This window comes from Phoxinus phoxinus, assembly GCF_949152265.1.
Source record: "Phoxinus phoxinus genome assembly, chromosome: 17".
Lineage (NCBI taxonomy): Eukaryota > Metazoa > Chordata > Actinopteri > Cypriniformes > Leuciscidae > Phoxinus > Phoxinus phoxinus.
Window position 1 is genome coordinate 14,451,674 of NC_136892.1, and position 14,604 is coordinate 14,466,277.

General features: G+C 37.0%; 1 protein-coding gene across 1 annotated transcript in view; it reads left to right on the forward strand.

Moving 5' to 3' along the window:
- Positions 1-604: 604 nt before the first annotated feature.
- Positions 605-14,604, forward strand: part of col23a1b (collagen type XXIII alpha 1 chain b) — an 82,893-nt gene continuing 68,893 nt past the window's right edge. Inside the window, 2 exon segments of the mRNA XM_079585279.1 lie at positions 605-1,235; positions 1,822-1,891. Coding sequence (XP_079441405.1) covers positions 951-1,235; positions 1,822-1,891 — 355 coding nt within the window. The 5' untranslated portion in view covers positions 605-950.

The following is a 14,604-nucleotide window of genomic DNA, read 5'->3' on the forward strand; positions in this document are numbered from 1 at the left end:
TTGGACCTCTAGTGGTTGAAGCATAAACTTACAAGTTACTTGAGGAAGAACAATAGTTTAGTGCCTGCATGAGCTTTCATGACATCACAAACAAATAACAGAAAAAAAATATAAGAAAGAGAAAGCTGGATAGCATATCTGGAAAATCTACGTCAAATTTGGTTATAAATTTTCCCTATGTTGGAGGATGACGATGTAAATATAAAGAAAAGTGTTTGTCGGAACTTCTTTATTTTAGGATATGACGTAAAGACTAAAGGATTTTGATATAGCCTACTTGCTCATTAATAATAATAAAAAAGATGCAACATCCCATAAAAAAGAATAGTCGATTTCAATTCCATGGTGATTTGTTTTTAAACAGTAGCCGTTTTTTGTTTATTTGTGTTTTTGTTTATATTTGTGATGTGTGGTAATAAAGTGATAAATATACTTCATCAACGCGCAACCTGACTTATAGCCTAATCACTCTCTTGTGGTTACTGAAACTTTAGGAAAATCTGTTGAATCATATACTTGCATAGTAAAAGAATAGAAATCAAACTCTCAAAACCCACCGTCAATCTTTTGTTTTGACTTTTGACCTTTGGGTCGGGGAGGGGAGGGGAGAGGAGAAGACACTTGCGCGCACACACAATTCGCTCAACTGTCGTTTACATTGATTTGTGTATGGTAGTTGAGCAGCGAAAGGGGCTGACTAGAGAGAGACACTTCAGAGGGAAACAACTTAACCTGCGCTCGAGACGGAGAGAAGCGCGCGACCATCAGCTCGTCTCGCGCAGCAGACTTTCAGTAGGACACGCTCTCTCTTCTAGTGTGCGTCACATCGTCGTGTCTCCTGGCAGCCGCAGTTACGCTGAAGCCACAAAACTCCACTTTACTGAAATTAACAGCTACTTGTTTCAAAAAAGGATTCAAGAACAAGGATACTATTTTGTCTGATAACCATAATGCCAAAAATGGTTTCAACTGGGGATTCAAAAGATGTGTCAAAGACATCAAACGCCAATGGACATCACACATCACATCTATTTCATTGCTTAACAACCCTCGTATGTTTTATGCTGTCGGCGTTTTCGGTGGCAGTTTGTCTGTTTATGAACGTCAAAACTTCTCATCTTGAGCGTAAAGTTGAGCTTCTGGAGATGGAGAGGCTGTCTGTGATTCAACCTGTGCACGCGACACTGGATGCGCACGCGACTCTTTGGGATGCCATAGAGAAACTTGTGCAAGAGGTGAGTGAGGCGACTTTAAAAAAAAAACATTTCTTGCCTTCTTTTATGAACATTGAATGAAAATGAGGCAATTTATCTGGCTTTCAATTTGGTATTGGATTGTATTATGTATTTAGAACACATTTATTATGCGACTAACGTGCTTCAAAGTGAAATTAATAGAATAGCTGTTCATAGGCTACTATAAACTTCCATTTTGATTTTTCTCTGGTGTTTCCCCCATATTTTGAATTACGCATTGCTGTGTTCTGGGGTTAAATAAAATCTTTAAATTTAACAAAACATGTCCTGGCGGAAAATTATCAATTGCCTGTAGCTACACAGTTAAAAAATTATTGAAATAAAAAAAATTGAGTTAATACAATGAAGGGGATTGGTTTAATCAACAGAAACTCAAAATATTATGTTATCAGAACCACATAAATTATCTTATCTCATCTTAAGGTGATTTGATAAAAAAAAGTTTTTGGATAAATAATGAAAATAATTTTTACAGTGTACCTTTTTTCCACGGATTTAATCCCCATACAGTGTTATTTTAAATGACTAACAATGTATGCATATCATATACATCTGTTTTCTTCAGAGACTCAAAGAGGGGGTGTCGAAAATTCGCACAGCTCGGGAAGCAGCGCAAGAGTGCTCGTGTCCTCCAGGTTTGTTCTTCTGCATGTCCCAGAGACACTTTTAAGTTTTGTTTATCTTTCTTTCTCTAAAACTACTGAGCCACCTTCACTCTATTTTTATCTCAAAATCTGAACAATGCCTTTTAATTGGTTCAATAAATGATGCAGCAGGTGACTTCCTGCTAGCATGTTGATAAGTGTTCAGCTCAATAGGGACTTGTCTTATACATCTGTCTTTTGTTGTACTTTATCCCACCAACACATGTTGTATACATTTCTGTATTTGGTGGGTATTTTGAAAGAAATGTTAAAATTTCAAACTTAAGTTTAATTGCTGCTGTAAAGTTAAATGGTACCAAAGTTATAACCTGCAGTATGAATTGAATTACTGATAAAAAAAAATCAAGTTCAAACTCTGAAAACTCATAATTGAGACGGAGTAACAGACATTATTGTGACAGGTTAAATAGATGGATGCAGAGATGTTATAATGATGAAAAAAACATTTTTACAGCGTGGATAAGTGACAGTGTTCTGACTTTTCTGTGTGACCACAGGCAGAACCACAGCTTATATACTTCATGCTGAATTAAATAACTCACATGTGGAAGTTATAAAGATGAGAGTGGCGCTCCTCTGTCCACAGAGGCCAGTGGATGCCACAGATTTATTGTGTAAGCTCAGCTATGAGACATTAAAATTCATTTACCAGCTATCGGTGCAATGTAGGGGATAGACAGGATACTTGACCTTGCATGAATTTGTTGCTCTGTTTTCAAGTTTCACGTTGCCTGAAAGAAAATGACAGGTTTACACCAGTGCTGTTAAAGAGACATAAGCTCCCAGGGCATTGTGGAATTATGCATGGAGAAATTTACTAGCCTATGGAGATTTCATGGTAGCGGTGCCTAGCAAAAAAGGGCCTCCCATATACCCTCTGATGTTGTTGCTAAAATGTGGGTGTAATTTAACTTTTAGCCCTGTCCCATTGGACACTACAGTTTTATTTAAGCTCAACTCAACTTTAAAGTTCTTTTATCTTTTTTTCTCTGTATTCTTTTCCCAAGGACTGGTTTCATATCTATTCATATAACCTTATCGTGCACTCTGTTCTCGTTCCATGCTTAACTTTGCCATGAGCAAAGAGCATATTAGAAATTCAGTTTATCCCTGATATTGAAATATCAAAGAGCACAAAATCCTTAAGAATAAAAGGAAGAACAGGAAATACATCAAAAGTCGCCTTGTAAGATCAGTGAACACTGATAACTTTAAAAAGGACCTTATCTCATATCTTCAATTGTCTGTAAGAGATTTGTTCTAGTTTCTATGTACACCGTTGGGGAAAGTTACTTTTACAAGCAGTGTGTTATATTGCGTTACTCCCTAAAAAACAAACTAATTATGTGTTACCTTTTCTCACCTGGGCTGGGCTTGCCTGTTTGTTTTTTAATAACTAATAACTCAGAAATTTTGTTGTAAATTTAAAAGCAATGCATTGCTTTACTTGTTCATTAAGTACACGATTACATAACTCGCGTTACTTGTAATGCGTTACCCCCAACATTGCCTATATGGCAGACAGATGTTTTAAGATATCTTTGGATGAACCATCTCTCCATGTCAAGTTTTGGGTATGTAACCCCTCTTGCTCTACTCGCACTGCTCTGAGCGGGATTCGAACCGGCATGGGAGGCCCACAGCATCTAGCGTCAGTCGCTAGTGCGCCTCTTTAGGCCAGAGGAGTGAGGTTTACTCTCACAGCTCTTATTAGCTGGCCTCTGATACATGTAGATCCCAATAACATTATTCATCAGACACTTGATACTTCTGTGATGTTCTTTTAAGCGGTGCTTGGTAAGGCAACCATCACTAGTGTTAAACCCAACAGATGTTCTATTACTTTTCAAAGCAATCATTGTCAGGTCAAAGGTGTATGATTTACACCTGGAGAATGATGTAACAGAAAAAAAGTCCATATACTTACACTAAAGGAGCTGCAACTAGGGACCAGAATCATAGTGGGCACTTTTTAATGTGGGCCATCACTATCAACCGTGTATCAACGTGCCTCCCTCATGGGAGCTTTTATTGGCTCACAAACTATAGTTGATTTGTTTAACTGTAATGTTATAAGGATGTCTATAATTTACACACCCACTGCTAGTATAACATTGACATTTAATCATGTTATCTACTGTGATATAATATTATTCTCTTTAGTCGAGTGCTATTTGTTATTATTCATGGTTGGGGACCAAACATGCATGAAGAATATAATTGAAGTGGCCAGGAAGTAAGTCTAGTTTCTTATAGGTTTTCTACAGTGAATAGACCTTTTGTCTCTCTCACTTATGTTGCACTTCCTGTCTCCAATTAAAGACTAAAGGTGCTTTTGGTGAATCGAAATGTTTTCTTGAGCTGAATGGTAAACCTGAGTCATCCATCTGTGCAATTTGCTGTTCCTTCCTTTGCCTTTAAAGGGCTTCCTTTCATGGCAAACATCAGAAAAAACACTTGAACTATTGACACAAAAGGACTACCTGTGGACTATAATGAGCTCAACAAAGCAATCAATTGACTAAGGCATTGTCAAAGCTGAATCCACTCAGACTTTCCTCTCAACCTGAAATGACGACACTGGTCACTCAGAGCTCAAGATGAATGAGATATTGAAACAACTAGCCGCTCAGACACTTCCCAAAGACAGTTGAATTCATTCTAGCTACTGTAAAAAGTGATCAGTTGACTTAACTTAAAAAAGTAAGGAAACCCATTGCCTTAAAATTATGAAGTAAACTTAATGCGTAATTGAAAAAATCAAGTTTTGCAAACTCAATAAATCCACAACTTATTTTTTTCAAGTACACATGAAGTTTATTTACTTAATAATTTAAAGGCCACAGGTTTCCTCACCCTTTTTTCACTTTTTACAGTGCTGCTACCAGTAATTCACAAACTGTAAGATAACACATCAGTATGGTCTTTACCAATGTTAAAACGTTTTAACAATAAATTATAATGTCTTCTAGATACTTTTGCTTTAAAAATCTACTAAAATACAGTTTTTCTGAGTTTTAAAACCCTCTACTTTTGGTTTAACGTACATTTCTGTGTATCTACACAGTAGAAAACCTATGGTATCTAGAGACAATGAATTTTCTTCATATTTCCTGTGAATGTTTGTGACCTTGTCATAATTATTATTACTGTTTATTTGTCCTATTGTCTTAAGGATGAAAAATCATCATTTTAAAGAGCCCTATACTCTACACATATTGTGACACAGCCACATCACCAGGATACAGATGTTTGCATTCATTGTCTCTATACACCACATTCAGAGCTGAGTTCAATAATACATCTATGTTTTTTTTCTTTTCACAATTAAGCCTGAAGCTATACTGGCCAGTGTTTTGAAAACCACTGTTATTGTCGCCACAGACAAATACATTATTTTAAAGCCAAAATCCGAGCATGACTGTGAAAAGCTACAGCAGGAAAGATCTGAATGTTTCACATAACTGTGTGACCGTATACTCTGAACCTGAGGGCAATGTAGATCCTAACCCGTCACGGATCCGGACACCTAGTCTCCTCTCCCAGGTTGGGAGGTTGTTCTGGAAACAGCACGACGTGCTTGGATAAACGTCCCTCTTAAGAATGTAATCCGCCCTTGTTTTATTGGCCTACCCATTGAGACGGCTGTAAGCTTTAATGCTTCCTCCAAAAGCTGTCTAGGGCTGTAAGGGTTTCGCTGTGGGTGAGATGGAGGGGTACAGATTATCTGTTGGCCTCTGTGTTGGTTTTGAACTTTTTCATGTCTGATCTACGTTAAGCTTTCCCCTCTGTGCATAAGTGTAGTCATATGCTATACCTTCACGTTGATTTAAGTAGGCATGAAGCAAGGTAATGTGAAAATCTAGCCCTTTCGGTGCACCCTGGGTGCTTATGTGTTTCTTCACACCGTGTTAGAAGGTTACATTGCTGAGATGCTCTGGAAAATTAATAAATATTTCTCGCCAGAACCGACTGGCCAACTTTAGCAATTGAATCTCCAGCACACATATCGCATTGCTTTGTCAAGGTGACTCTAAAATAATAATGCAGAAACTATTTTGAAAGGACAGTTCGCCCAAAAATGAAAATTCTTTCATAATTTACCCAAACTCATGTGGTTCTGATATCGTTCTTTCTTCTGTGGAACATAAAAGAAGATATCTCTTTTTTTTGTTCATATACTGGAAATCAATAATAACCAAATAGTTTGATTAAATATATCAAATATATCCCATTCTTCAAAATATATTCTTTAATGTTTCACAGAAGAAAGTCATACAGGTTTGAAGCGACACTAGGATGGGTAACTGATGAACTATTCTTTAAGTGCAGCCTACGAGCACATATGTGGCACAAACTTTTCTTATTACTTTTAATTGACATGAGTCTGTTGCTGCTTGGTTTTGCGAAATAGGTAGTCAGAATGTATCTCCATCAGGATCTAGCTAAATAAATAGAAAATAAAGGCAATAGCGGTATGGGTTCTGTACTCTCGGCTTATTGAAAGCATCTGTCTGTAGTTTGTGGGAGGGCATTTTGCCATACTCTCAACATCACTGTAAAAACTCCCTCCCTGTTTGGCTGCAATATTTCCCAGTTTCATTTGAATGAAATGTGAGGCCATGTACCCACTGAAAATAGAGGGGAGATATGGAAGCAATTATGGCATGTTAGGTCTGATTTGAAGAAAAATAGGTGATTTGTTGATCATATGGAAGACTCTCGCTTTTTCTCCCCGTCATCTCACACCTCACAAGATTTTATACATTTGGAGAACATTTATGCCTCCTTGCTCAATCCATGATTTAAAAAAATCTCCAATTACAGTAAAATAAAACCAGGGTTAACTATTTGATAACTGCCATGAAAGCACATCCAATGTTTTTCCTCTTTGTCCAAAGTAATCAACTTGATCTTTTCTGTTTAATCTCAAAGATGATGCCGATTGAGAAATGATAAGAGTGCCGTGCTCTCTTTGTGGTGCAGTCCTGAATTTCATGCCTGTTAAGACCCTTTTTTTTTTTTTTTTTTTAGTGGTTAAGAGTTTTTACTCATCAGATCTTGGCTCAGCTGTTTGTTTGTTTCGGTCTGCATGCACAGAAGAGTTGGCAGGGCTGTTGCTGTTTTAATTTGTCTCCTAATTTGTTAAACAAGTGTTAAAATGCTTGTTAAGCACTTGCAGTTGGCAGAACAGAGCCAATTCCCAGGCTCTCTGAAATATAAGTAAGCCGGTAATTCAGTGTTCTCATAACAGCCTACTGGATTCTGTCATCATTCATTTATCTTCACGTCAATCCGTATCATATACAATCATTTTTATCGGAATTGTGATTGTGGGAGTGAAGTCTGTTTTGAATATGATTAAAAAGTGTTGTCAGATTCATGAACAAATGACTCTTATTATTAGGTTCTTTTAGTGAATCATAAGCAGTGTAGTCCTATTCACAAAATAAATAAAAATAAATTAAAAAAATTTAAAATAAATAGAAAGACTATTCATTTTAATTTTGAAACACTGCCATGCCATGTATATTTTACAGCATTAGCTGAGAGATATATTTTTTCTCAGCAAACTGGACAATGAAATGTACCTTTAATAATTCTGAATCAAATCAGTGCTTGTGAATCAGAATCAAATTAGACAATTTGTATTGGACACAGAGCGCCAGAAGAGAGAATTTATCTTTATTTACTCTAGTGTCTCCACTGATCCATTCTTTATTATCTCATTCACATATCCCATTTCCTCCCAGTTATTCTTGGTCTTTCAATGGGTCCCGTCGCCGGTTTAGTCACACATGCCGCACATCATGCTGTCTGTTTGCATAATTGTGTGTACTAAAGCAGCCTGGTCCTTGTCCTTGTCCTAGCGTCGTCAGGCCTAATCTTAATTGCAAATCTCCCAAATGCCTCCAGTGAGCCAGAGAATTTATTTTCTCCCTCTGTTGTATCCCCCATCTGTGTGGCAGCGTTCCATGTCTCTTCACATTTTAAACTTCTCCCCTAACTGTACTCCCAACTTTTGGGTTGCATGGTTCACGGCAGAAACTTGGAGCTGTGGAGCCTTGTTTCCTAGACTGGGATTTTGAACAGGGTTGCACTTTTTTTCAGTGCCATGGGGAGATCTTGCCATTTTCCTAAAACGTTTTTTACTGTCAAGCTGTGAGGTTTGTTTTGCATCGTTTTCACCTCAGGGTTTTCTGGAAACTGGTCTTGAGTGATTAAAAAAGGAAAAAGAGTCGGACTATTTAGTTTAGATGTTGCTTAACTTAATGTAAAACCATGGAAAGACAGTAATGATTCCTCATCATTCCCAGTTATCAATCAAGCAACTTTACCGTTTTTGACCATAGCTTTTTTACAGTCATTTACCATCAAAATTACAACCATTTTTACGCTGTATGAGCTACAGTACTAGCCTTAGCAAGCACAAAGCTTATGGTTTTCAACCAGGGAGCCTCAGCAAACATCTAAGGGTCTCAGGAAAATGATTACAAATGTAAAATCAGGGTACAATGATGTAGCAAAAAAAGGAAACGTTTTTTTGCCTTTGTCATTTTGAAAAGTTTATCGTACAGAGGATAACGTTGTTAAAACGGTCCCCGTTCACATTGATCCGCAAGCACGACTAAAAATGTATTATTATTCATGCCAAGCCAGTAGTAGGCGATGTCACTATGTAAAGAAACACTACGCTCCATAGACTGAACATGTAATACATGTAAATATGAATAAATAAATGTATTCTAGCTTAGTGTATTCTTTGTATATCAACACTTGAATGTGGGTAAGTTTAATAAAAAAGCAAAATTTTGAGCAAAAAGCTGAGAAAAACGTGTTTCCGTCAAAGACTATTCAGATCAGATTCAGAACGATGATCAAAACATAGATGGAGTAGATCACGTTTATCAACACCCCTAATGCTTGCACATAGCTCGTCCTGGGTCGACATTTCATTCAGTAACATTAGGCAGTTTTGATTTACATGTTGATGATCGTGTTATTTTACACATACATCTGCCTACATATGCTATCGCTTGTTTCTGCTTCATCTTCGCAAGTGTTTTGATCAGGAGATTCAGTGCTCTTTCAGAAGATGTGTAATAGCACCCCCTACTGTATAACAGTGAAAACACGGAAAGCAGACATTTTCGTCAATGTCGGGGAAACAGTTAAACTTGACTAAAATGCTAAAAAGTACAAAATCAAGATGTGAACTGAATATTCCTTTTATTATTTCCCCCATAACGACTTAATTTATTAAAAAAAGAAACAGTTCTTGACATTTCTGTAATCACAAACAGAATTGAGGTTAATTAATTTGGGATATTGACAATCCCAGTTTCTGTTTTCTGTTAAAACAAGTAGCTTTGCCATTATTACAACAGAAATACCATGCCTTTGAGTCAAAAAGGTTAAAAAGCTGCTGTAGTAGAGTTTGAATGCAGCTTCATAACACTACATGTGGACCTCCAGTGACTGATTCATTCTGGGACGCCTCAGCGAGACATGGCCTTGGTGCAGCTGCAGTCAGTTATCCGAAGAGAAAGAATTCAAATCCGTGTGAAGACTATTTTGCAGACTAAATCCGAATTGCGTGCAGTTGTTGGATTTTGGATGATGGTAATCTCCTAATTGTGTGTGTTATTGTAGCCTGTTTTGATTGACTGAGAGATAAGATACTTTGCCTTCCTCCTTCAACCAGACTCAATTGAAGAGCAATTCAACAGATGTCATTTATATTTTTACTTTTCTTCACTGGAGGAAAAACACACACTATATTTTATAAGTGTACTGTGCTGACCTGTTGAAATTTATGATAAATTCTCCCAGGATAAACAGACTCTTGTTGTGAAAGTTTTTCCTGCATTTTCTATTAAGCGTATACTTGTTTATATGTGTGTTTTGGCTCTGGCAGGCCAGTTTGTGTTTGTGTTTTTTGAGTCTGAGTGAATGTGTAGGCCTCTAGCACTTGTTGGCGGGGGTTGTATATTGAACGTCTGGCATCCCTCTGATAGTCTAAGTCAGACTTTGTCTGCTGCTTGAGCTTCAGCTGTGTCAAATAAACATGATCCTGTTTTGGACTGCAACTGATGATTACACTCAGTTGTAAAGCACATTTCAAACATTCTATTAGACAAATAATGTGTTTAAGTGTTTATAAACTACATTGTGGCATCTCAAGATATATTTATAAAAATTCGGTAACACTTTAGTTTAGGGTCAAATTCTCACTATTAACTTTTTATTATTTATTTATATTTATTAGCATGCATATTATTACTATATTGGCTGTTTATTAGAACTTATAAAGCACATATTAATGCCTTATTCTGTATGTTCATATTCTACATCTCTACCCAAATACCTGAACTTAACAACTACCTTTAATAAGCAGTAATAAGGAGTTTATTGAGGCAAAAGTCATAGTTAATAGTTAGTTAATAGTGAGCATGGCTGTTTAGCAGTACTGTTTAAACATGTAAATTTGTAAAAAAAAAAAAATTATCTCTTATTATCTCTTATTATGCTCACCGGGGCTGTATTAATTGGATAAAAAATACAGTCAAAACGGCAGTATTGTGGATTGTTACAATTTAAAATCACTGTTTTCTATTTTAACATATTTTAAAATGTAATTTATTCCTGTGATGGCAAAGCTGAATTTTCAACATCATTACTCCAGTCTTCAGTGTCACATGATCCTTCAGAAATCATTCTAATATGCTGATTTGCTGCTCAAGAAACATTTCTTATTATTTATGTTAAAACAGTTGTGCTGCTTAATATTTTTGTGGAAACTGTGTTCATTTGTTATTATTTTTATCAGTATTCTTTGAATAGAAAGTTCAAAATAACAGCATCAATTTGAAATATAATTTTTTTTTTATCAATGTAATGTGCCCTTGTTAAATAAAAGTATTGGCCACATTTTTTTCTGTATAACTCAGTTAAACTTGACATTGCTTTCAGTTTGATCTCTTGGTATTGATTATGTTAGAGATTCAAATGCAAAATATGCTTGTTAAGGGTGTCTCCTCAGGTAGTGTTGTGCATGTGCTTTTTTGTGTCTATGTAGACATTTTGGTGACTCGCATCACAGACATTCGTACCCCTCTCATCAGAGAAACACAAACTTCCGGACGTCCCCCTAGCGTTCATGCCGTGGTGAGAATGTCAGTATGTGTAGTTAGAGAACAGAGGTGGGTCTGTTTCCCCCGCCTACTTAGAAAATGAAAAGTGCGGGTCATTGTTGTCCTCTGTTTGTTTATGCTGTTCTAGTGGAACAACAAGACAGGTTCCGGAAAATGAAATGAGCTGGAATAAATACCCTCTATTTGTTTTTCCCTTTCTTGCACGTCTTTTGTTGAACGCTACAAACGTTGAGTCTGGTTTACAGAGAAACATCCCGTGCCTGAGAGGTCATTGAGGTGTTGGGCTGGATTAGAGGTTTGCCTAAACAATGTGAGTCTGGTTTTGTGTTTTGGCTTGAATGAATACTTTAAGTGAGTGATGGAAATCAACAGATTAAGTATAACAATGTGAAGGGAGTAATGTTTACTACAACGTGTTAAACCAGGATAGATCGTGTGTATTAGTGAGACCTTCGACTGTTATCTAGACCGACGGCTCCCCTGTCAGCTTGGACACAGACCACACAAAGTCAACTAAAGGTCAGACCACAACTAAAAAATGTGATGTCATCTAAACAACATGCATCACTGGGGTGCAAGAACAGACATTTTATTTTATTTTATTATTATATGATACTTTTTTAATTAGAAATGTGTTAAATTAAATTATATTATTTTGTACATTATTACATTATATTATCCAGATAACAATATTAACAGTTTTGCAACCTAAAAACACCAGATGATAAAAATGTAAAATGATGATAAAGATGCTAAATACCGGTAGATGACCACAGGAATGTACTGTAAGAATAATGCTTTATCTACAATGTGCGTAACATGCAAACATTGTATCATTCTGTTATTAAATATTACAAATAGTCTTGGTCTACTGCGGCTCAGATATCATGCTGATTATTGACAGGAATGGTTATGAAAATACAGTGTTGTTTTTATCTTTGTATTCCCCGGTTTCATTGAGCCTTCAGGTGTTTCTGCTTTGCTCAGTTTGACATCAATTCTGGCCATTCACTCAGTAGCACATCTGCTCCTGTCAGCTTGCACACAATCATGCATTACTCACCAGACAATGTAGATAGTGACTCATCTGCAACTATACACACAAACTGTCTGTTTACAGTTAATCCACTGCCCAGGAAATGATTCCTACTGAACCTTCTTTCACTTTTGATTATTCTGTCTCCTCCACTTAGTAATACAGCGCATCTGTCTCAGTTTGGCTTGGATTTCTATTAATTTTCATCCAAGACTGGGAGCATTTCATTTAGCCATCTGCTAATGTGATTATAGTAATTTCAGTGAATCTTCATTGAGTTTACTGAGCCTTGTTTTATACCACTACTGTGGACGCTAAAGTTCAGTTAACTGTATCTGATCTGCATCACTTATATCATGGAACTCTGAAGTTCATGGCATTGAAATACTTTTTTTATCAAACCCATCTTAAGTGTTTGCTGCCAAAGAAGCTTTTTTTTGTTTGTTTCATCTGTTCATAGAACGTTTGAGTACCTGACACTTCATGTGAGACTGAGAGTACCTGACACTACTGGAACTTCAAACGGGACGGGTTGTATGAAACTATGGTCAGATGAAACAAAACAAAAAATAGCTTTTTTTGGCAGCAAATACTTAAGATGGGTTTGGTGCACACAGGGATAAAAAAGTACCCCATGTGTAAAATAAAATACTCTGCTGTATCTTTACTGCTGTGGGCCTAATTTTCAGCCAGAGGTCCTGGACATCTTGTTCAGATACATGGCATCATGGATTTGATCAAATACAAACAGATAAAAAATCTAAACCTAACAGCCGGGGCTAGAAATCGTATAATGGGCCATGTTCGGATCTTCCAACAGGACCGTGATCTAAAAACAAATATCAAAATCAAAACAAAAATGGGCCACTGAGCACAAAACCAAGAACCTGCAATGGCCATCCCAGTCCCTGACCTGAACCCTATAGAAAATGAGTGGGCTGAACTAGAGAAGAAGCGCCAACATGGATCTGGGAATCTGAAGGATCTGGAGAGATTCTGTATGGAGGAATGCTCTCTGATCTCTGGTCAGGTGTTCTCCAAACTCATCACGCATTATAGGAGAAGACTCAGAGCTGTTATCTTGGGAAAAGGAGGTTACAAACATATTTAATAAAAGGGGGCAAATAATTGTCCCCAATGTGTTTTGGAGAAAACTATTTATTTCATAATGTGATTCCCCCCCAGCACAGAATAATTCTGACCAGCACTGTTTGTATATTCCGTTCCGCATATATATATATATATATATATATATATATATATATATATATATATATATATATATATATATAAGATAAAGATAAACAGAAGCTCAACCGAACTTGTTTGACGCTTGAGAACAAACCTCATTGGTTCTTGCTGAAGCACAAACATGCTGCATTCATATTCTCGATTCATATGGATTCATTTTACGATCTCTTTTTTTTTTACTTTTTGATGCATCAAAGTGGTAGTTGTGTAGCTGTCTATGGAGGGACAGAAATCCCTCAATTTCATCAAAAAGATCTTCATTTGTATTCCTAAGATGAACGAAAGTCTTATGGGTGAGAGTGAGTAATTGATGACAGAATTTTTAATTTTGGGTGAACTAGCCCTTCAATATTTTGGTCATTTTATCATTACTGTTACAAAGCTAAAGTTCAGCCAAATGTTTAATGGTTGCGGGGATGCTATTTATCCCAGCGCCTCGGGCCATAGACATTCTAAAATGGATGACTTATTAATGATTATTTTAGTGCCTTTGCAATGTAAGCATCACAACAAAGTATGTAAATAAATTTTTATGGCAAGTACTTTTTTCTGGCTTAACAGTCTGAAAAAGGTTAAAGCCTGGTTCAGACGTAAGAGATTTTGAGTATACATATCCTCAGTGTTTGCTTGGTGCATGAGAACCGAGCGAAGCCCAGTAAGTGTTGCTCCGCTGTCTTTTTATTATTACTTCTTGTTTTTAAGAGCCTGTTTAGATGACCGACCTGTGAAATGTTTGAAAGGCTCGTATTAACTATGAATCTAAACAGATACTTAGCACCCGGCTTTCCCAGAGCCTCAAAGATCACGGGCAGTGCAGGTGTACTCCAGTAGCACAGCACTTCTGATGAAATATGGTCCAGACTTCAGACCTGTGTTTCTCATTACCACGCATCGAGATTTAAGCTTTCTGGAGTGGCGTCTTCCCTCCTTCGCTTCTAATGGAAAGAGTGTGAGATCTGCGCACAGCAGAGATACAGGAGGAAACTCAGGAGACTGACAGGGCTTCTGGCCTACATATGTTATTGTCGTTACTCTGTTCAGTTAATGAGGAATGACTGGGAGTACAGGTAGTAAAAGTAAACCCAGTAGAACCGAATCCTTCCTGTGCATTTATTGTTGGACAGTTAACATCAGGACACACTCTGTTCGCAGATCTGGCCCACCTTTGAAGATCAGGTCAGGGGCATTGACACTCATTGATCCGTTGTCAATGTGTTTCTTTTTACAACACACACCTGCTC